Genomic DNA, 22,935 nt, shown 5'->3' with positions numbered 1-22,935 from the left:
ATAGTGTAATACATTCATCTTCTTTCTGAAAAATCCCAAGGACCTAAATAAAGGACGTAATGTTAAAGATATAATAGGTTTAATACTGATACCTTATGACAAGTATAATTATAATACTTCATGACTGTGTGATGAAAAACTTTGTTTTAAATGTACGACATTTCTACAAGATTTTGTCACCATCAGATACAAGTGGCTTACAGAGATGCATGAGTATTTATATATGCAATAAAGAACAAGGAGGTCACATGACTAAATATTGCTTCATAGTCTGATACAGGTATCTTTGTAACCCACTGTGCTGATTTAAGATGGGCTGTTTTCTTTAACAGAGAAAGCTTATTTTATTTTGGGTTTATAGATGTTAGGTTTTTTGTTTAAATTACAGTGTTTTGAATGGGTATACTGTGGTTTTTGGAATTGTAAAGGTAGTAACAGAGGAAGGTTATTTATCATGTTCAGTTAAACTGGTTTCCAATTTTTTGCTTGTTTCTGTGATGCGAAATTCTGGACAGTTTTTACATGCTATTTTATAAATGACATTGTAATTGTATGATTCTATGTACATTTTATTTGTTAATGATTTCAGTTTAGTGTCTGAACTGGGGGCTAATTGCCAGTGTCTCCTCATATCTTCTGTCAATCTCTGAAACTGTTCTTGGTGAGCCATCTCTACAGCAGATACATCATTTTGGATTGGATCATACTGAAACAGTTTTAGTTTCATTGTTTTATCTATTTTGTTATAATAGAGGGATTAGAACAAATTACAGGTTGTAAAATGTATCAGTATTTTCTGTGTAATCTCATTAACTCCTTTTATTTTTATGTGGATGATGTCCCAGTGAAATGATTTAAAGGCACTTAGAAGAGTGTGTTTAAGAAATTTAAGTGGTATCCCCATTAAAATTTGGTAAATAATTCAAATTTACATTCTATATTTTTTATAACTTATTTGAATGAGCTGTCATGTTTTGTTAAACGTTTTAGCATGCCAATGTGAACAAATAAATTTTGCATGAAGGAAATACAAAAAATAATTTTTATCAGGTAATTTTTTGATTCAGGCTATACCATGAATCAAGCTATGTGCAGATGTATATATTAAAAATTGTATTCTTTACTACTGCCCTTTCATGTGATATTGTTTATTATTGTGTATCATTGATACACAATAGACCATGTCTTTTGATATTGGTGTTGTATTATAGTATTAATTAAAATTCGTTATTTGTTCTGATTATATGCCAGTTTCACTTAACATGTTGTTGAGAAATCGTTAAGTCTGTTTGTTTGTTTTTTGAATTTCGCACAAAGCTACTCGAGGGCTATCTGTGCTAACCATCCCTAATTTAGCAGTGTAAGATTAGAGGGAAGGCAGCCTGGTCATCACCACCCACTGCTAACTCTTGGGCTACTCTTTTACCAATTAATAGTGGGATTGACCATCACATTATAACGCCGCCACGGCTGAAAGGGTGAGCATGTTTGGCACGACGGGGATGTGAACCTGCGACCCTCAGATTACGAGTCGCACGCCTTAACACGCTTGGCCATGCCGGGCCTACTTGCATATAAGGAACTTTATATCAGGATCATTATAAGATGGGATATTTGTATTAGCATCTCTACTTCTGGAGTTTTTCTATTTACTGAATGTTTTCTACTGGTTTAAATGTGAAAATTTTCTCTTTAGTTTGACTTAACTGATGGCTAAGACAGCAGTTCTGTATTTGGTTTTGCATTTCTTATTTTTTTTTTTTTGTTCTCACTTTCTGATCCATTAACCTTGGGTTTATCTTTTATTCTTGCTCGTTGTTAGTTTTATGCTGCTTGCTTTAGCTAATAGGATCCATTCTTATACCACAATGCCTCATCCCCCTCAAATTTGTGACTCTGTTGTTTTGATTTTTATGCCTTCATCTGTACTTTTTCTCTATTCCATGGGTATTGAACCTTTTACATCTGTATCTGAGACACTTCTTAGTGCATTTATAGACATTCATTCTCTTCTTTTTTTGGCCTCTTCCATTTTTTTATGCTCTATTACTCCACACTTCGAGTTCCTTTCTCTTGGGACTCATGGGGTCAAATTATTTTCCTCTTTTCTGTATGCCTTCCTAAGCATCCTTCTTGGCACATCCTCCATTTGTTTTTTGTTCTTTCTCCTTTCTTCTCACATTGTCTTGATCTTTACACTTTCCTCTGATCTCGTAACAGCATCTTTTATATATTTTGGCATTGTGTGGGCCTTTGCTTACCATATTCATAGTCCTGGGATTGGTATTCCTTGTTCAGAATTTTTCCTTCTGTTAGTGAATTTTTGGATGTTTTACCTCTTCTACCTTCATTTCTTTCACATATATACTCAGTGTGGTTGGTACTTTGAGTCTTTTCTTCTCTTGTCTCAACTGAGTTCAGCTTATCTTTTTTGAGCAGTGATATATCTGGCTACCTGATTTTACACTTCTCATCCTCTAACTATACAAGAGGCCTTTTTTGTTTACAGGAACCCTGGGTTTCTTAGAATCCCTCATTCGTTTGGGGTAAACACTAATGTGTCTCCAACAATGGACCCTACAGACTTGTGGTTTTTATTCATAGAGTCATTTTTCCCTTTGTGAGCATCTCCTTGGGGTATTGTTGTGATGATATTGCTGCATCTGGATAACTTCCTGCACTAACTTACTCTCACACAGGATCTTTTACTTTTTTATTGCTTTCATCTCTAGACAAATTTCTGTTGAGGGCAGGACTTTGAACATTTCATTGTTGGTCCTCTGCTCCTTCAATTTCAATAGATGCAGCCCTCTCTTTGTTCTTTGGATGTTTTCTTGCCTTGTCTTGTTCCACCCAGGCTCTTACACAGTTATTTCTTGTTCCAACCAGAATCAACATTGTTCTGGTTCATGAAATCTTTTAAGTAGCAACCTCTCACATGAATGTGTCAGAAAGTTGAGCTATTCAATGTAATTATTTTGAGTTTCTTCTCTTTCTTCAACATCATTGTATGATTGTTCATACAGAAAACTCTATTGTGGTATGGTAGCTTATGTTGCTAATCAAAGAATTATTCTTGTAACCTGTGTTTTTTTTGCAATTTTTGTCTACTTGTTTTACTTAATTTAGTTGGTTCACTTTTGAACTTAAATTTCTGGTTTGATTGATATTATGCTAAACTCCCCAGATCATTGCCTTTTTCTGACACAGTGAACTTTTCACTATTTGCTTTTTAGTGGATGGCCAAATCCTACAACTACAACTGTACAAGGTATTACTGCACATCTCAAAGACTGTAAAATAGGCTTGTTGATAAAGAAAGTTTAACAACTCAAACTACTACAACTATACAGGGTCTTACTGTACATCTCGCAGGTTGTAAAATAGTACAGGAAGTGTTTATGCATTATAGAAATTGCTTATTAATACAAATCAAAACCTAGGTATATTATAGCTGATACTCTATTTTTACTTTTAGCAGATTCTGTACTTTTCAGTTTAAAAGAAACAATGTTGTCATTTATCTGTAGCATTATTATTATTATTTTCAAAAATAAACTGGAGTTTTTATTCAATTATGTCATTTTCAAGATGCATCAATAACTTGTTTGTCTGTCTGCTAAGGATCAATTATAATGTTATTTTTAAAAAAATGCAACAGTTTCAAATGAATGTATCCTATTTGTACCAAGGTAAGTTTATTAATTTTTTTTATTTATTCCATTGGTAGTTGTTTTAAATGACCACTTGCATTCAGGAGTTCTCTTTGTTTTTGTATGTACTCACCTCATGACCGAGATTCTGAACTATTTACATAGTAGTTACATATGTTTCCATTTTTAATTTATTTTATATGTTCACATACACACACAAATTACCTATCTTGAACCTGACTTTTCTTAATTTGCATAAATAGATACTGTTTATGCTTTTATAGAAATTAATTTAAACAGTATGATTTTAAAAATATGCTTTGATAAGTTACAATATACAGAACAACTTATAAAACACTAACGGTCAAAAGGTATGAAAAGTATGGATTTCCAGTTAATGAAATAACTCTTTAAGCAATAGTTTTTTTCTTACTCTGATAGAAAAGCTCTTGGAGTTACAGGCAGAGAAGGGAAAACCTCTAAGTAATGAATTGCACTCCTCCTTGGAAGAAGAAAAACTTAAAAACTCTGAACTGATCAAGCAGCTCTCTAAACTGTGTAACATGTGTTTTGAGCTTGAAATGACTTTATTATTAACTAAAGGAGGAGTACCAGTATGTTAATAAATTGTATTTGGATAATTTTTTGTAGTTTTAAGAAGCTTCAAATAATACTAGTATGTTGACTTTTATTCATGCAGATGTACTTTTAACCTTGGAATATCTGGTCTTTAATTTGGTTGTAGTTAATATTATTAACTTTTGTATTATAATCTTCCAAATGGAAAATAATTATTGAAAGCTCATAGTTTTTTGCATTTTCATCATATCTGTTAAGCAGATGTACAAAGTATTTTGTTAAACAACTTATGCACATATTTAATGAGACTTCAGTTACAAAATACAGATATATTTAATTACATAAACAGAACACAAATGCAAAAACAGATCTCAGTTGCAAAGTACTGTTAAAGCTAAAAATATTTGAAATGTTGAAAGATATATTTTATATGATATTAAATGACTATAAATATAGAGAGAAACAGTAAACCAAAACATTTGGTTATTTTCATTTCTCTAATAATTGTGATAACTTGTAATTCCTTTATAATTGTTTTTAAAAATAACCTGAATAAATACAGATGTAATTTTACAGCCTTGTACATTTTGTTGATATCATACAGTATTGATATTTAATTGAACATGTAAGAACATACATTTTATTTACAAAGACATATCTTGTATATTAGTCCTTCAGGAAATGTTATGATGTTGATGACATATATACTATCAGAGATACCAACCATTACAATTTGAGTGTAATCATTATGATTTTGGTGTATACATTATGACTATACACTCATACAGACAAACATTACGACTTGTTGCAACTCCCAAGTTATTATATATTATACAGGCCATTTTCTAAGCAGCATAGAAACACCAATGCAATCGTTTACAAGATAGAAAAAAAAGAGGCCTTGTACACCAGATTGTCTTGCTTCTGGCAAATCTAAAAGGACTAAAACTGTGAAAGGGCTATGTCTACAATGATTACGCTCGGTCATTTGAAATAGTTGGCATCTCTGTACTATAAGCAGAAAGAGTTATGAGCAAACAAATATAGTGATAAAAGGTACAATTTTCTTTTGAAATGCTCAGATATGAATTAATTATATTATTTGTATTCATATGCTGGATACCAAAAATTTAATGTTGCATTAATTTTCAGATACAGTGATCAGTATATATTATTTGCAATAGGTACTTTTCTGTCTAACTTCAGAATAATCTACTTATGTTCAAGGGAACTAAACAGTTGAATGAGGGTCTTGCTGTTTAATCAAAAATGTGTGTTAAGCAGCATGAGAAAGATATTCAGAAACACTAGTCACTTCTGTGCACCACAAAGAGCTGATACATTACACGTACTACCATGTAAATTTGTGTGCAGGTTACACGCCTTTAATAAATTTCCAACTTCTGTATATGTCAACATGTATTGTACCAGTCAATTATAGAATGGTACATCCTACATACATAGTAATCTGCATGAGAACTAGCAGCCTCATTCTTTCCTAGGTATTGTTTGTCTTCTGTACTTATTGTTTTAACCTTTTGTTACTGTTCATTGTATAGTCCCTCTCTTCTTAACTTTCTTTATTAACTGAAAGAATTATCTTCACTTTGATTTTCGTTTAATTGACCTATGCTTTTATTCCTATATCTGCTCTCATTGTTTAATTTGGCATCCAGTAATTTTCCACATCTCATTATTTATGCACAGTCGTCATACCTAGATCAGTTTATTTTTAACTGATACATACAATAAAAACACAAACATACCACTACAACAACATTTTCATGGTTTAATTGGATTATGTATTCATGTTTCTGGCATCTTCACAGTAGTCATTCAATATTGTAATGACAGTGGAGACACAACTGGTCAGTGATGATGAGAAAACCCACTTGTAGAGAAATATATATCTAAAAACGGCTTGTTTGGGTTGAAATTTTTATATATTTTTTTATGTAGAGGAGCGACAACGTTGACCGAAGAAGGTTAAAACATTGTTCGCTCCTCTACGTTTAAAAAAAAAATTCTCAACCCAAACCAGCCATTTTTACATATATATTTTACTACTGGTCAGTGATACTTCTAATATTGTGCAATATTGATGCAATGCGATTGGTTCCATACTGTTCTCTGATCTAGGATTCACAGTTATCTGCATCTTTTAGTGCAGCTGAGCCTGCCCCATTTTGTAAGTGTTTCACTACTGTTGTTTTTATATTTCCATATCTACTTTTGTTTCTCTTTTCAATGTGGACTAGGTAGTCTCACTTTCATTGTTCACTGCTTGGATTCCATGGGTTTGTATATTTTGTTTTCTCTTCCAGTGGTGATATTTTGCTGACTCACAAGCTTCTTTATTGTATGAGCACCATTCACCTGATTTTTTTCTTATTCAGTTTAGGGATCACTGTGAGGTTTTATGTATGGGCTGAATCCTTTACAATTGGAGTCTGTGAATTGTTGGTGATACATTTTAACAGTAAACAAACAGTACACAGTCTACTTGTTTTAAAATATACATATATTTTTCCCTCAATTAGTCTTCTTCAGTCTACTAACCAATTTTTGACACTAAGCAGACTCATATGCAGAATGTGTGCGACAGGAGTTTCTGATTAACAAGATCACAAGTCAACACATACTGTGCAAAGTACAATCAGCATGCTAATGCTATGTGGATCTGGGAGGCATGTGGATATTTCAAGTCAAAAAATGCTAATGCCTCATATCTAGTCTGTGTTTGCCAAGGAGTACATTGAAAAAAATCTAACACCAAGGAAGTGCCAGTCCAGTTTCATAGCTTATGCATGCTGGCTTTATAAAATAGATTTCATGGTATTCTGTTGTACTTTTTCCAGTAAAAGACTGTTACAGTGGTTAAATCTGAGTCGAGGCACTTTTATGGATTATCCTCAACATCTTTTGCTCACCATGGTGTAAGAGAGGAGAACGAGAGACATTCACCATTCCCATATTATATATAACTACTAGGGTGGTTAACTGGGAGAGTTTCTTAGCAGTTATGGAATCCCTCCAGAAAAAGTCAGAGTGAGCAGCACAATGCATTAGGAAGTAGGGCAGAAGTATCCATGTTATTGTACAAATGCTGATGACCAAATAAATAACAATTAAATTTGCTATTTAATTCTCCAGTTGGACCAGCAATAAGTTTTTCGAATTACAAACCTTGAAAAAAATGTGTAAATATAGAGTTAAATCCCAGTGATAGACAGGGTGTACTGTGTAGTTTTGCACGGAGAAATCAATCAATAATGCTAACTAATAAATAGTATGTTAGGTGGTTGGATTAAAAATTGCAGTAGTTGAAGACGTCGTCTGAGCAAATAATAATAAGTGATGGTTATTGTCATGATGACGAAGTTAATCAACTGTTATTATTTCTTGATAACTAGAAGATAAAAGTTTTGAGACAGCCTGACTGGGTAATGAAAAACTTTACTACAAATGTGCAACAACTCTGTTATTTTCGTGTTCAATGGTGAATTTAATGTTAAGTGTGACAGATTTACTATTATATATCTGTTGTAATATTAGTGTTTGTTTCAATTAAATATATATATTTAGAAATGCGTGTAACTTATGCTATAAAATTTGTATCACGGAATTTCCGCCTATTCGCTAAATTTGTAGAAGATTCTCAATTGTAAGAATCAACAATATATATTTTACGAAAGCACTAGCTATCTCGCCTAACGCTTATAAACCAATGCGAGGAACCAAGAGATAATATATATTATTGGTTTGCTACAGTTGGCACACTATAAATTTCGAGAGCTGTAACTGTGATTAACACTTATTCATTGAGAACTTCAGATATTGACCATGAACATTTGTAGATTTCGAACATTACAAATAATGTAACTTCAGCGAATTAGCATCAGACGTTAGTATTTCTGTGAAGACATTATATAACTTCAGCGATGAACAACTCACGTGTGATCAGCGAAGAACCAGTTAGCTCCCTGTCAAGAGAATTATACCTATATTAACTCATAATTAATTCGCTGGTCGTGAACTCTCAATAAGGAAGTTCCGGATCGGATAGAACACTCAATACTGTTTGTAAGTTAGTAAAACTTTTGTATATAAATCATTTTTTGTAATAACTGTAATTATAAATTGTATTATTCTTTGTGTACTAAAATATATTTGTATTAAGAAAAAAAACTCTGTGTATCACTTTTCTTGGCAAACATCATAAATTTGATACGTCTGTACGTTTAATTAATTTCTAAATTTAAATTACAGTTACACGAAGTTTCAAGTTATTTGAAATTATAATATGCAACATAGAGTGAATGGAGTTTATGTGATCCATAAAAGTGAAACCGAAAAACGTGTCTCAACATACCTGTACTATTATAGAAGAAGATAAAATGCAAATTGTATGTCTCGTGTTTCGAATCTGGATCATAAGTATACTAGCGAGGACAGGTGGAACATGGTTGCCCATATTCAAGCCGTCTTTTTGAAGAACGTTTTGGCTGTTCAATAAAAATAATGTTCACAGTGTGCAAGGCTGCCTTGATGGTATAACTTACTCTTTATATTCTCCTTGCTATACTCGCCTAGTTAAAATTATACTGGTAGTTTAAACTTTAGGAGGGCATTACTATTTACAAATAAAGGAACTGTATCTCACTTAACAAACTGAAGGCTTGAGCTTCAGGATGAGCTAACTCAAAGGTCATGGTATTATATGCTCAATATATATAACACTATTCTCAGGATGCATGTACTACCTATGTGGCCCCAACATAGCCAGGTGGTTAAGGCACTCGACTCGTAATCTGGAGGTCGCGGGTTTGAATCCCCGTTGCACCAAACATGCTTGCCCTTTCAACCATGGATTAGTTATAATGTTATGATCAATATCAGTAAAACTGAAGCCAAAGAGTTGGCTGTGGTGATGATGACTAATTGCCTTCCCTCTAGTCTTACACTGCTATATTATGGATGGCTAGTGCAGATAGCGATCATGTAGCTTTGCGCGAAATTCAAAAACAAACAAACAACCAGATTGTTGATGCATGTAAGACTGGTCCTCCGCTTTTAGGTCTGGTTAACTACATTAACAGTTTTGCCAGAGAATCCTTTGGAAAAGTTGTTTGGGATATAGTTTTTCGGAACCTCGGGGAACCACATTTTGTTATAGTTACTCATCATAAAAATCTGGCAGTTGGGTTTGGGATTTTTCTTGTTGATAGTTGCTGTATAAAGTTGAAGTAGTGAATGATTAGTCCTCTGGATAAATCTTCTCGGCTTGTCTTTAATTTTAGGTAGGAAACTATCTTGTGGTTGAAGTTGCAGTGCACCATCGTTTAGTTGTCGATCTGTTTTCTTGATGACAAGATGAGGTTGCGCTTCATTGTTATATAGTCTTTATGTTGTTGAAATTTTATCAGTTGTTCCAGTTTTTTGTTGTGTACAGATATCTTATTTTGATTTAAAAGAGAGTTGCTTTGGTTGATGATCCAGTGTATATTGTTGCACTCATCTAGTTCGAGGTAGCAAGCAAGTTAGTGGTCTAGTTCCTGTATAAATAGTTTATTTCGTGATATTTGAAATTTAAAGTAGCTTTTAGAAGTCTTCGTTGCATGTTTTGGATGATACCTGTAAATTGGTTTAGATTTTTTGATAATTTTACTTTGACAAAGTTGGTTCAGAGCGACATCGTCTAGGGAAGGAAATATCGTCTCGCCCTCTAATAACTTTTACCATTGTGTTGCTATGTTTGGAGATAGTTGCCCGGTACACTACTCTTATGGTTATGAATAAATAAGGGAGTATACTATACGTAGAATAACAGATGAAACATTTAGACTTACGCAACTTCATATTCAACAACCAAACGTTTCTTCAAACAGACGGTTTGAATATGGGTAATCCATGTTCCACCTGTTCTCGCCAACATATTTGTGATCTAGATGGAAACACAAGCCATACAACATGCACTTTATACTTTTCTCTACTAATACAGATAAGTCAACGACACTTTTGCAGGTCTTACTCAAAGGAACACCTAAACACTTTTTTAACACACAAACTCCATTTACATTAACATTAAATTCGTCATTGAACATAAAATTACAATAAAAAAGCTATTTTTTCTTAACCTCCACATTATCAGATTTGACACACATTTCAAAAGCAGTTGCTGAAAGGCTGATACTTTCAAAGAAATTGGCTTTTTCAGGACACAGCTCATTTGCTGCTTCCATCATACACTCTCTGATGAAGTTGCCATCAGTAAAAGGTTTTCCTCGCTCTCCCATCCGTTGCACTATTTTGTAACTTGTACGAGTGACAGATTCATTTTCAGTAAACTTTCTCGTGAAGAGATTCTTTCGAGATTCAAAAACACGTTTTATGGATTCAAATTTCTCAGAAAGGAGCTTTCCTGAAAATTTCAAATATGTTGATAGATGTTTTGTTTCATAGTGATGCCGAAGATTGTACTCTTTCAAAACGACAACACTTTCGGTGCATATCACACAAGTAGCTTTCTGGTTTTTGTTTCCACAAAGAAGTGCTTTTCTCCCCATTCTTCATTGAAAGCACGACACTCATAGTGGAATTGACTGTTATACTACAACGCCTCCACGCCTGAAAGGGCAAACATGTTTGGTGTAAGAGAAAGGTAATAAGTATCTCAAAAAATAAATCAACTTGGTAGAAGAAAAATAAAATCGCCCTAAACGTACAAAAACAAAAAACAATTTTTTTTTTTTACGAATACAAATTTTATCAACCGTTGCAAAAATAAAATACTTTGATAAGATAACCACTAATTTTCTCTTTATATGACACAAAACATTATGTAGGAACCAGTGATACACTAAAAAGCATTGAGTAGGTGTGCAAAAACGGTTATTAGCGAAATTTTCAATAAAAAACATCACCCCAGATAAACAAAGTTATTGTTTCGCTCTTTAGACAGTTTCACAAAAGTTGTTCAAATTTAGATTCATTATTATAGCAGTTTTATTTTGTTTTAAAGGTTTGTTGGCAGCTAACAAAAAACCTTCGCAAGGGAAATTCTGTACTGTGTCTACAAGGGATATCGAAAACCGGTTTGTAGCATTGTAAATTCACAGACACACCGTTGAGCCACTGTGAGTGTATTTAAAGAAATCGTAATTAATTCTATTTTTATTTACAATTATTTAAATTAAATTGTCTCCACAGAATATGATTGAGACAAAATTAGTTACTTATAATGAATTATTAAAATGGATTGAAATTAATTTTCTACCCGAATTTGTTTTTCACTTTTTCTTTACAATCGTATACCACTAAATTAAAAATGCTTATCATTACAAAAATAGTTTAAGTCTTTATTATTTGACGTTAACATTTTTTTTATACTATGTCACCTCATAACGAGACCGTGGCATAATGGTTAGCGTGCTCAGAACGTGAATAAAGGATTTATGGTTTGCGTTCTTTTGCCACGTAAGGTGCTCAACACTTTGATGGCGTGAGTGCTCTATAAGAGTGGTAGTCAGACCCAATAATTTTTTTTACTCTTTTCATTCAATATCAGAGCTCATCAACTGACTGGAAGGTAAAACTTGTGATCAAAACAAGTTTTGTGTGCAAAATCCAACGACTCGTATGAGCTGATAGTATCTAAAAACCAATTTTGAAGAAGTTTTTTACAGATGAATGTGATGCAACTCTTGATTGACCAGATGGGTGGATCAGAGGAAGGCTGAGATGTCATCAAGGGAGAGAAGGAGGAGTGATATTTTGGGCTGGTATCATTGGTACTGAGCTTGGGGGTCCATTTAGAGTACCTGATGATGTAAAAGTGACTTCTGAAGCCTATTTTTCATTTTTTAAGGGCAACTTAAAACCTTGGTATAGGACCAAGTCTATGGGATTCAAAAGAAAGGCCATTTTTATGAGATATAATGCCCCATCTCCTGCTGCTCATGGTACATTAAGTTACCTTTCAAAATTATACTTGAAAACTAATTAACTTACTGAATGGCCAGTTTCCTCTCTAGATTAAAACCCCATAGAGAACTTGTGACATATGATGAAACTTACGATTTATGCTGGTGGAAGAAAATTTACATCAAAGGATGATCTCTGGAATGTTGTACTATCATCTGCAAGGGATAATGAAGTAAAAGACATTTAAAAACTGACCACCTCTGTCGATGTTAGGTTCATCAAAGTCGTGTCAGAAAATGGTTGTTATACCAACCAATAAATGAGGAATCCTCTTCTGATTCTTATGTATTAAGCGGTTTGTGGGTTTTCTTTCGTTAACATAGATTAATTGTATTAGTTTTATTTATTATTACCTCCAATGGCTGTTATTTTTGTGCTGTAGAGTCAGTCATTTGCCAGGAACTTGCTTAATTATTTTCCACTGTATAACTCCTGGCATTTTAGAAAACCTTGTTTGTTAGTAGATTTCGATGACAATTGCACAGCTTGTGTATAACAATATAGAAGTTAATCTACATAAATTTAACCTAGATCATAAATATACTTTTCAAAATATTCGTATGAACAAACCTTGCATAATGATTTGGCACGCACTTTACTGAACTGTGTGATCATACCTCTCCACATATCATAATACTTCTTTTATCAGTTTAATACAAGTTATTTCGTTCGTATTTTTGAAATTCAGTGTGTAACTATTGGCGACTTGCTCGTCCTCAAAGGTAGCCACTTTCACCACGTGGTAACCTCCAAAATATGTACCGAAACAATGACTAATTTATCTCAACATAATGACTCGGCAGTATATTTAAAGTTACTAAGTTGTTTCACGGATATTCTATTACATATTTTTATGTTCTCTCATGTACTGTCTGTTGCTGCCCATTTATGCAGTTCATCTCTTAACTAACACGTTACACAATTTCCCTTCTATAAGAAGCCCCCCCCCATCAGTGGCACAATGGTATGTCTGTGGACTCCCACCACGAGAAACTTGGTTTCGATACCAGTGATGGGCAGAGCACAAATAGCCCATTGTGTAGCTGTGTACTTAATTCCAAATAATCAATCAATAATCAATTAGAAGTCTCTTTTCTTGGCCGAAAAGGGGAGGAAACTTTCTGCTGGTTCGCCATTTCTTTTGAAAGACTGGAGTGAGATAACGTTGCAAAAAGAGGATATTTATGCTTCTCAAAATCCAACCTAACAGATGAATCCTGAAGCTGAACGTAAAGCTTCTTGGGCAATAATTTGTAAGAGCCTAAAGAGAGATGTGTAATGTTATTTTATAAGACTCTGATTTTAAGCCATAGTGTGAGATATAACATTTGCATTTAACTTTGTTTCTTACAATAATTTTTCCAATGCTTCGATTGTATTTGGCGTTTAAGTCGTAAAGTTTAGGATATTTAATTAGTTAGCACGAAAATGAAGTTTTATTTCATGAACTCTATAATTTATCGTTAAATAAGGCGACGGGTTTGCTAGGTGATAATGCATAATTTTAGAGTGCAATGTTAATTTTCGATATAAACCTCTTAAACGTATAATGAGTTAAATTATTCACTTACAAAGCTCCTTTTGCCAAGTGTGAGTCATTTCTTGTGGCGGTGGCAAAGAGATACTGAAACATGTAGTCACTTCTAATGTTGCCCATCGCCAAATAAATTTATTTACTTTTAAAAAACATTGTAATCTGCAAGTCAAATTTTGTAATTGATAAAAGAGTATTGAAAAGTATATATTTAATAGAAGAAGTAAAACGTACACCTGTCTCCCCGGCGGAGAATCGAACCCCGATCTCCCGCGTAACAGACAGGGATACTCACCACTCTTCTTTATCCTCACTAAAAACAAGATAAAAAGAGATAGTGATAGTAACGTTATCAATACGTATGCTTAATATTGTGTATGTACATAAAAGAAAGTTAATATTTGTTACTTTTATCAACGCTTGCTCTTAAATTTTATATTTATTATTATCATATCATCAACTGTAGCAGCCAATTTTTTATCTGTACTTCAACTGACTTTCTATTGTACTATGTTCACTGAACTCAACACTTCCACTGACTTTCTGTTGTACTATGTTTACTGAACTCAACACTTCCACTGACTTTCTGTTGTACTATGTTTACTGAACTCAACACTTCCACTGACTTTCTGTTGTACTATGTTTACTGAACTCAACACTTCAACTGAGTTTCTGTTGTACTATGTTTACTGAACTCAACACTTCCACTGACTTTCTGTTGTACTATGTTTACTGAACTCAACACTTCCACTGACTTTCTGTTGTACTATGTTTACTGAACTCAACACTTCAACTGAGTTTCTGTTGTACTATGTTTACTGAACTCAACACTTCCACTGAGTTTCTGTAAAACTATGTTTACTGAACTCAACACTTCCACTGAGTTTCCGTTGTACTAAATACGGTTGCCCGCCAGCAGCTAGTCTCTTGGAAATAAAAAGTGACATAAAAATGTCCGACTGTCATAAGAAAATAAATCACACCGATGGTCGCTTTAAGCTGACAAACACAAGGGGTTATGATAAAAAGAATCAAGGCTTTCTCGCGCATTTTTAAAATATAGAAAAATTCTTCATTCGTCCTTGCTGCCCGTTTATTCATATCGAGGCACGTATCTATGAAAGCATTAGGATTTCGAAAAGAAGAACAGACTTAACCCTCGTCCTATCGACTCGTCTTGTAAATTCAGCAGCCGAGGGTTACCGCTTCAGCAAGCTCATTTCTCTTATTATTCGGGTTATGCGCTTTACGTAACTCGTTCTTAGGTAAGTGTCGTGGAAACGTACGTTTCAATATATTTTGTTTGTGCGTTCTTGGACCAGTACAATACGTTTCTCACAGCGTTCTGTTTTTTATTTTCAGATCGTTTTTTTTTCACCCATTGTTATGGCTGCTTTTAAAAGAAGAAAAGTGGACTCTGAGTGTCGTGCTTTCAATGAAGAATGGGGAGAAAAGCACTTCTTTGTGGAAACAAAAAACCAGAAAGCTACTTGTGTGATATGCACCGAAAGTGTTGTCGTTTTGAAAGAGTACAATCTTCGGCGTCACAATGAAACAAAACATCTATCAACATATTTGAAATTTTCAGGAAAGCTCCTTTCTGAGAAATTTGAATCCATAAAACGTGTTTTTGAATCTCGAAAGAATCTCTTCACGAGAAAGTTTACTGAAAATGAATCTGTCACTCGTACAAGTTACAAAATAGTGCAACGGATGGGAGAGCGAGGAAAACCTTTTACTGATGGCAACTTCATCAGAGAGTGTATGATGGAAGCAGCAAATGAGCTGTGTCCTGAAAAAGCCAATTTCTTTGAAAGTATCAGCCTTTCAGCAACTGCTTTTGAAATGTGTGTCAAATCTGATAATGTGGAGGTTAAGAAAAAATAGCTTTTTTTATTGTAATTTTATGTTCAATGACGAATTTAATGTTAATGTAAATGGAGTTTGTGTGTTAAAAAGTGTTTAGGTGTTCCTTTGAGTAAGACCTGCAAAAGTGTCGTTGACTTATCTGTATTAGTAGAGAAAAGTATAAAGTGCATGTTGTATGGCTTGTGTTTCCATCTAGATCACAAATATGTTGGCGAGAACAGGTGGAACATGGATTACCCATATTCAAACCGTCTGTTTGAAGAAACGTTTGGTTGTTGAATATGAAGTTGCGTAAGTCTAAATGTTTCATCTGTTATTCTACGTATAGTATACTCCCTTATTTATTCATCACCATAAGAGTAGTGTACCGGGCAACTATCTCCAAACATAGCAACACAATGGTAAAAGTTATTAGAGGGCGAGACGATATTTCCTTCCCTAGACGATGTCGCTCTGAACCAACTTTGTCAAAGTAAAATTATCAAAAAATCTAAACCAATTTACAGGTATCATCCAAAACATGCAACGAAGACTTCTAAAAGCTACTTTAAATTTCAAATATCACGAAATAAACTATTTATACAGGAACTAGACCACTAACTTGCTTGCTACCTCGAACTAGATGAGTGCAACAATATACACTGGATCATCAACCAAAGCAACTCTCTTTTAAATCAAAATAAGATATCTGTACACAACAAAAAACTGGAACAACTGATAAAATTTCAACAACATAAAAGACTATATAACAATGAAGCGCAACCTCATCTTGTCATCAAGAAAACAGATCGACAACTAAACGATGGTGCACTGCAACTTCAACCACAAGATAGTTTCCTACCTAAAATTAAAGACAAGCCGAGAAGATTTATCCAGAGGACTAATCATTCACTACTTCAACTTTATACAGCAACTATCAACAAGAAAAAATCCCAAACTCCAACTGCCAGATTTTTATGATGAGTAACTATAACAAAATGTGGTTCCCCGAGGTTCCGAAAAACTATATCCCAAACAACTTTTCCAAAGGATTCTCTGGCAAAACTGTTAATGTAGTTAACCAGACCTAAAAGCGGAGGACCAGTCTTACATGCATCAACAATGCATCAACAATCTGATTGTTTGTTTGTTTTTGAATTTCGCGCAAAGCTACATGATCGCTATCTGCACTAGCCATCCATAATATAGCAGTGTAAGACTAGAGGGAAGGCAATTAGTCATCATCACCACAGCCAACTCTTTGGCTTCAGTTTTACTGATATTGATCATAACATTATAACTAATCCATGGTTGAAAGGGCAAGCGTGTTTGGTGCAACGGGGATTCAAACCCGCGACCTTCAGATTACGAGTCGAGTGCCTTAACCACCTGGCTATGTTGGGGCCACATAGGTAGTACATGCATCCTGAGAATAGTGTTATATATATTGAGCATATAATACCATGACCTTTGAGTTAGCTCATCCTGAAGTTCAAGCCTTCAGTTTGTTAAGTGAGATACAGTTCCTTTATTTGTAAATAGTAATGCCCTCCTAAAGTTTAAACTACCAGTATAATTTTAACTAGGCGAGTATAGCAAGGAGAATATAAAGAGTAAGTTATACCATCAAGGCAGCCTTGCACACTGTGAACATTATTTTTATTGAACAGCCAAAACGTTCTTCAAAAAGACGGCTTGAATATGGGCAACCATGTTCCACCTGTCCTCGCTAGTATACTTATGATCCAGATTCGAAACACGAGACATACAATTTGCATTTTATCTTCTTCTATAATAGTACAGGTATGTTGAGACACGTTTTTCGGTTTCACTTTTATGGATCACATAAACTCCATTCACTCTATGTTGCATATTATAATTTCAAATAACTTGAAACTTCGTGTAACTGTAATTTAAATTTAGAAATTAATTAAACGTACAGACGTATCAAATTTATGATGTTTGCCAAGAAAAGTGATACACAGAGTTTTTTTTCTTAATACAAATATATTTTAGTACACAAAGAATAATACAATTTATAATTACAGTTATTACAAAAAATGATTTATATACAAAAGTTTTACTAACTTACAAACAGTATTGAGTTTTCTATCCGATCCGGAACTTCCTTATTGAGAGTTCACGACCAGCGAATTAATTATGAGTTGATATAGGTATAATACTCTTGACAGGGAGCTAACTGGTTCTTCGCTGATCACACGTGAGTTGTTCATCGCTGAAGTTATATAATGTCTTCACAGAAATACTAACGTCTGATGCTAATTCGCTGAAGTTACATTATTTGTAATGTTCGAAATCTACAAATGTTCATGGTCAATATCTGAAGTTCTCAATGAATAAGTGTTAATCACAGTTACAGCTCTCGAAATTTATAGTGTGCCAACTGTAGCAAACCAATAATATATATTATCTCTTGGTACCTCGCATTGGTTTATAAGCGTTAGGCGAGATAGCTAGTGCTTTCGTAAAATATATATTGTTGATTCTTACAATTGAGAATCTTCTACAAATTTCGCGAATAGGCGGAAATTCCGTGATACAAATTTTATAGCATAAGTTACACGCATTTCTAAATATATATATTTAATTGAAACAAACACTGATATTACAACAAATATATAATAGTAAATCTGTCACACTTAACATTAAATTCACCATTGAACACGAAAATAACAGAGTTGTTGCACATTTGTAATAAAGTTTTTCAGTACCCAGTCAGGCCGTCTCAAAACTTTTATCTTCTAGTTATCAAGAAATAATAACAGTTGATTAACTTCGTCATCATGACAATAACCATCACTTATTATTATTTGCTCAGACGACGTCTTCAACTACTGCAATTTTTAATCCAACCACCTAACATACTATTTATAAGTTAGCATTATTGATTGATTTCTCCGTGCAAAACTACACAGTACACCCTGTCTATCACTGGGATTTAACTCTATATTTACACATTTTTTTTTCAAGGTTTGTAATTCGAAAAACTTATTGCTGGTCCAACTGGAGAATTAAATAGCAAATTTAATTGTTATTTATTTGGTCATCAGCATTTGTACAATAACATGGATACTTCTGCCCTACTTCCTAATGCATTGTGCTGCTCACTCTGACTTTTTCTGGAGGGATTCCATAACTGCTAAGAAACTCTCCCAGTTAACCACCCTAGTAGTTATATATAATATGGGAATGGTGAATGTCTCTCGTTCTCCTCTCTTACACCATGGTGAGCAAAAGATGTTGAGGATAATCCATAAAAGTGCCTGGACTCAGATTTAACCACTGTAACAGTCTTTTACTGGAAAAAGTACAACAGAATACCATGAAATCTATTTTATAAAGCCAGCATGCATAAGCTATGAAACTGGACTGGCACTTCCTTGGTGTTAGATTTTTTTCAATGTACTCCTTGGCAAACACAGACTAGATATGAGGCATTAGCATTTTTTGACTTGAAATATCCACATGCCTCCCAGATCCACATAGCATTAGCATGCTGATTGTACTTTGCACAGTATGTGTTGACTTGTGATCTTGTTAATCAGAAACTCCTGTCGCACACATTCTGCATATGGGTCTGCTTAGTGTCAACAATTGGTTAGTAGACTGAAGAAGACTAATTGAGGGAAAAATATATGTATATTTTAAAACTAGTAGACTGTGTACTGTTTGTTTACTGTTAAAATGTATCACCATCAATTCACAGACTCCAATTGTAAAGGATTCAGCCCATACATAAAACCTCACAGTGATCCCTAAACTGAATAAGAAAAAAATCAGGTGAATGGTGCTCATACAATAAAGAAGCTTGTGAGTCAGCAAAATATCACCACAGGAAGAGAAAACAAAATATACAAACCCATGGAATCCAAGTAGTGAACAATGAAAGTGAGACTACCTAGTCCACATTGAAAAGAGAAACAAAAGTAGATATGGAAATATAAAAACAACAGTAGTGAAACACTTACAAAATGGGGCAGGCTCAGCTGCAGTAAAAGATGCAGATAACTGTGAATCCTAGATCAGAGATCAGTATGGAACCAATCGCATTGCATCAATATTGCACAATATTAGAAGTATCACTGACCAGTAGTAAAATATATATGTAAAAATGGCTGGTTTGGGTTGAGAATTTTTTTTTAAATGTAGAGGAGCGAACAATGTTTTAACCTTCTTTGGTCAACGTTGTCACTCCTCTACATAAAAAAATATATAAAAATTTCAACCCAAACAAGCCGTTTTTAGATATATATTTCTCTACAAGTGGGTTTTCTCATCATCACTGACCAGTTGTGTCTCCACTGTCATTACAATATTGAATGACTACTGTGAAGATGCCAGAAACATGAATACATAATCCAATTAAACCATGAAAATGTTGTTGTAGTGGTATGTTTGTGTTTTTATTTTATGTATCAGTTAAAAATAAACTGATCTAGGTATGACGACTGTGCATAAATAATGAGATGTGGAAAATTACTGGATGCCAAATTAAACAATGAGAGCAGATATAGGAATAAAAGCATAGGTCAATTAAACGAAAATCAAAGTGAAGATAATTCTTTCAGTTAATAAAGAAAGTTAAGAAGAGAGGGACTATACAATGAACAGTAACAAAAGGTTAAAACAATAAGTACAGAAGACAAACAATACCTAGGAAAGAATGAGGCTGCTAGTTCTCATGCAGATTACTATGTATGTAGGATGTATCATTCTATAATTGACTGGTACAATACATGTTGACATATACAGAAGTTGGAAATTTATTAAAGGCGTGTAACCTGCACACAAATTTACATGGTAGTACGTGTAATGTATCAGCTCTTTGTGGTGCACAGAAGTGAGTAGTGTTTCTGAATATCTTTCTCATGCTGCTTAACACACATTTTTGATTAAACAGCAAGACCCTCATTCAACTGTTTAGTTCCCTTGAACATAAGTAGATTATTCTGAAGTTAGACAGAAAAGTACCTATTGCAAATAATATATACTGATCACTGTATCTGAAAATTAATGCAACATTAAATTTTTGGTATCCATCATATGAATACAAATAATATAATTAATTCATATCTGAGCATTTCAAAAGAAAATTGTACCTTTTATCACTATATTTGTTTGCTCATAACTCTTTCTGCTTATAGTACAGAGATGCCAACTATTTCAAATGACCGAGCGTAATCATTGTAGACATAGCCCTTTCACAGTTTTAGTCCTTTTAGATTTGCCAGAAGCAAGACAATCTGGTAAACACGGCCTCTTTTTTTTCTATCTTGTAAACGATCGCATTGGTGTTTCTATGCTGCTTAGAAAATGGCCTGTATAATATATAATAACTTGGGAGTTGCAACAAGTCGTAATGTTTGTCTGTATGAGTGTATAGTCATAATGTATACACCAAAATCATAATGATTACACTCAAATTGTAATGGTTGGTATCTCTGATAGTATATATGTTATCAACATCATAACATTTCCTGAAGGACTGATATACAAGATATGTCTTTGTAAATAAAATGTATGTTCTTACATGTTCAATTAAATATCAATACTGTATGATATCAACAAAATGTACAAGGCTGTAAAATTACATCTGTATTTATTCAGGTTATTTTTAAAAACAATTATAAAGGAATTACAAGTTATCACAATTATTAGAGAAATGAAAATAACCAAATGTTTTGGTTTACTGTTTCTCTCTATATTTATAGTCATTTAATATCATATAAAATATATCTTTCAACATTTCAAATATTTTTAACTTTAACAGTACTTTGCAACTGAGATCTGTTTTTGCATTTGTGTTCTGTTTATGTAATTAAATATATCTGTATTTTGTAACTGAAGTCTCATTAAATATGTGCATAAGTTGTTTAACAAAATACTTTGTACATCTGCTTAACAGATATGATAAAAATGCAAAAAACTATGAGCTTTCAATAATTATTTTTCATTTGGAAGATTATAATACAAAAGTTAATAATATTAACTACAACCAAATTAAAGACCAGATATTCCAAGGTTAAAAGTACATCTGCATGAATAAAAGTCAACATACTAGTATTATTTGAAGCTTCTTAAAACTACAAAAAATTATCCAAATACAATTTATTAACATACTGGTACTCCTCCTTTAGTTAATAATAAAGTCATTTCAAGCTCAAAACACATGTTACACAGTTTAGAGAGCTTCTTCCAAGGAAGAGTGCAATTCATTACTTAGAGGTTTTCCCTTCTCTGCCTGTAACTCCAAGAGCTTTTCTATCAGAGTAAGAAAAAACTATTGCTTAAAGAGTTATTTCATTAACTGGAAATCCATACTTTTCATACCTTTTGACCGTTAGTGCTTTATAAGTTGTTCTGTATATTGTAACTTATCAAAGCATATTTTTAAAATCATACTGTTTAAATTAATTTCTATAAAAGCATAAACAGTATCCATTTATGCAAATTAAGAAAAGTCAGGTTCAAGATAGGTAATTTGTGTGTGTATGTGAACATATAAAATAAATTAAAAATGGAAACATATGTAACTACTATGTAAATAGTTCAGAATCTCGGTCATGAGGTGAGTACATACAAAAACAAAGAGAACTCCTGAATGCAAGTGGTCATTTAAAACAACTACCAATGGAATAAATAAAAAAAATTAATAAACTTACCTTGGTACAAATAGGATACATTCATTTGAAACTGTTGCATTTTTTTAAAAATAACATTACAATTGATCCTTAGCAGACAGACAAACAAGTTATTGATGTATCTTGAAAATGACATAATTGAATAAAAACTCCAGTTTATTTTTGAAAATAATAATAATAATGCTACAGATAAATGACAACAACATTGTTTCTTTTAAACTGAAAAGTACAGAATCTGCTAAAAGAATCTGCTACAATACGTTTCTCACAGCGTTCTGTTTTTTATCTTCAGATCCTGTTTGTTTTCACCCATCGTTATGGCTGCTTTTAAAATATTTGTTTTTGTTTTTTTGGAATTTCGCACAAAGCTACTCGAGGGCTATCTGTGCTAGCCGTCCCTAATTTAGCAGTTTAAGACTAGAGGTAAGGCAGCTAGTCATCACCACACACCGCCATCTTTTAAAAGAAGAAAAGTGGACTCTGAGTGTCTTGCTTTCAATGAAGAATGGGCAGAAAAGTACTTCTTTGTGGAAACAAAAACCAGAAAGCTACTTGTGTGATATGTCTATGGCTGAAAGGGCAAGTATGTTTGGTGCAACGGGGATTCAAAGTCGCGACCTTCAGATTACGAGTCGAGTGCCTTAACCACCTGGCTATGTTGGGGCCACATAGGTAG

The 22,935-nt window shown here is 33.4% G+C and overlaps 1 protein-coding gene across 6 annotated transcripts in view; it reads left to right on the top strand.

Moving 5' to 3' along the window:
• LOC143225718 (protein FAM161B-like) overlaps nt 1–4,147 on the top strand; it is a 45,547-nt gene extending 41,400 nt beyond the window's left edge. For 4 of the 6 annotated variants that reach the window (XM_076455612.1, XM_076455608.1, XM_076455609.1 and 1 more), the window contains exon 6: nt 4,095–4,147. In XM_076455612.1, coding sequence (XP_076311727.1) covers nt 4,095–4,136 — 42 coding nt within the window. In that variant the 3' untranslated portion in view covers nt 4,137–4,147. Of the gene's footprint in view, nt 1–589 lie in introns of all 6 variants that reach the window. The other 2 variants (XM_076455613.1, XM_076455611.1) reach the window with 1 other exon arrangement.
• The last annotated feature ends 18,788 nt before the right edge of the window (nt 4,148–22,935 follow it).

This window comes from Tachypleus tridentatus, chromosome 9, assembly GCF_004210375.1.
Source record: "Tachypleus tridentatus isolate NWPU-2018 chromosome 9, ASM421037v1, whole genome shotgun sequence".
NCBI lineage: Eukaryota > Metazoa > Arthropoda > Merostomata > Xiphosura > Limulidae > Tachypleus > Tachypleus tridentatus.
The sequence above is the reverse complement of the archived record's forward strand: the minus strand, read 5'-3'. Positions and strand labels throughout refer to the sequence as shown.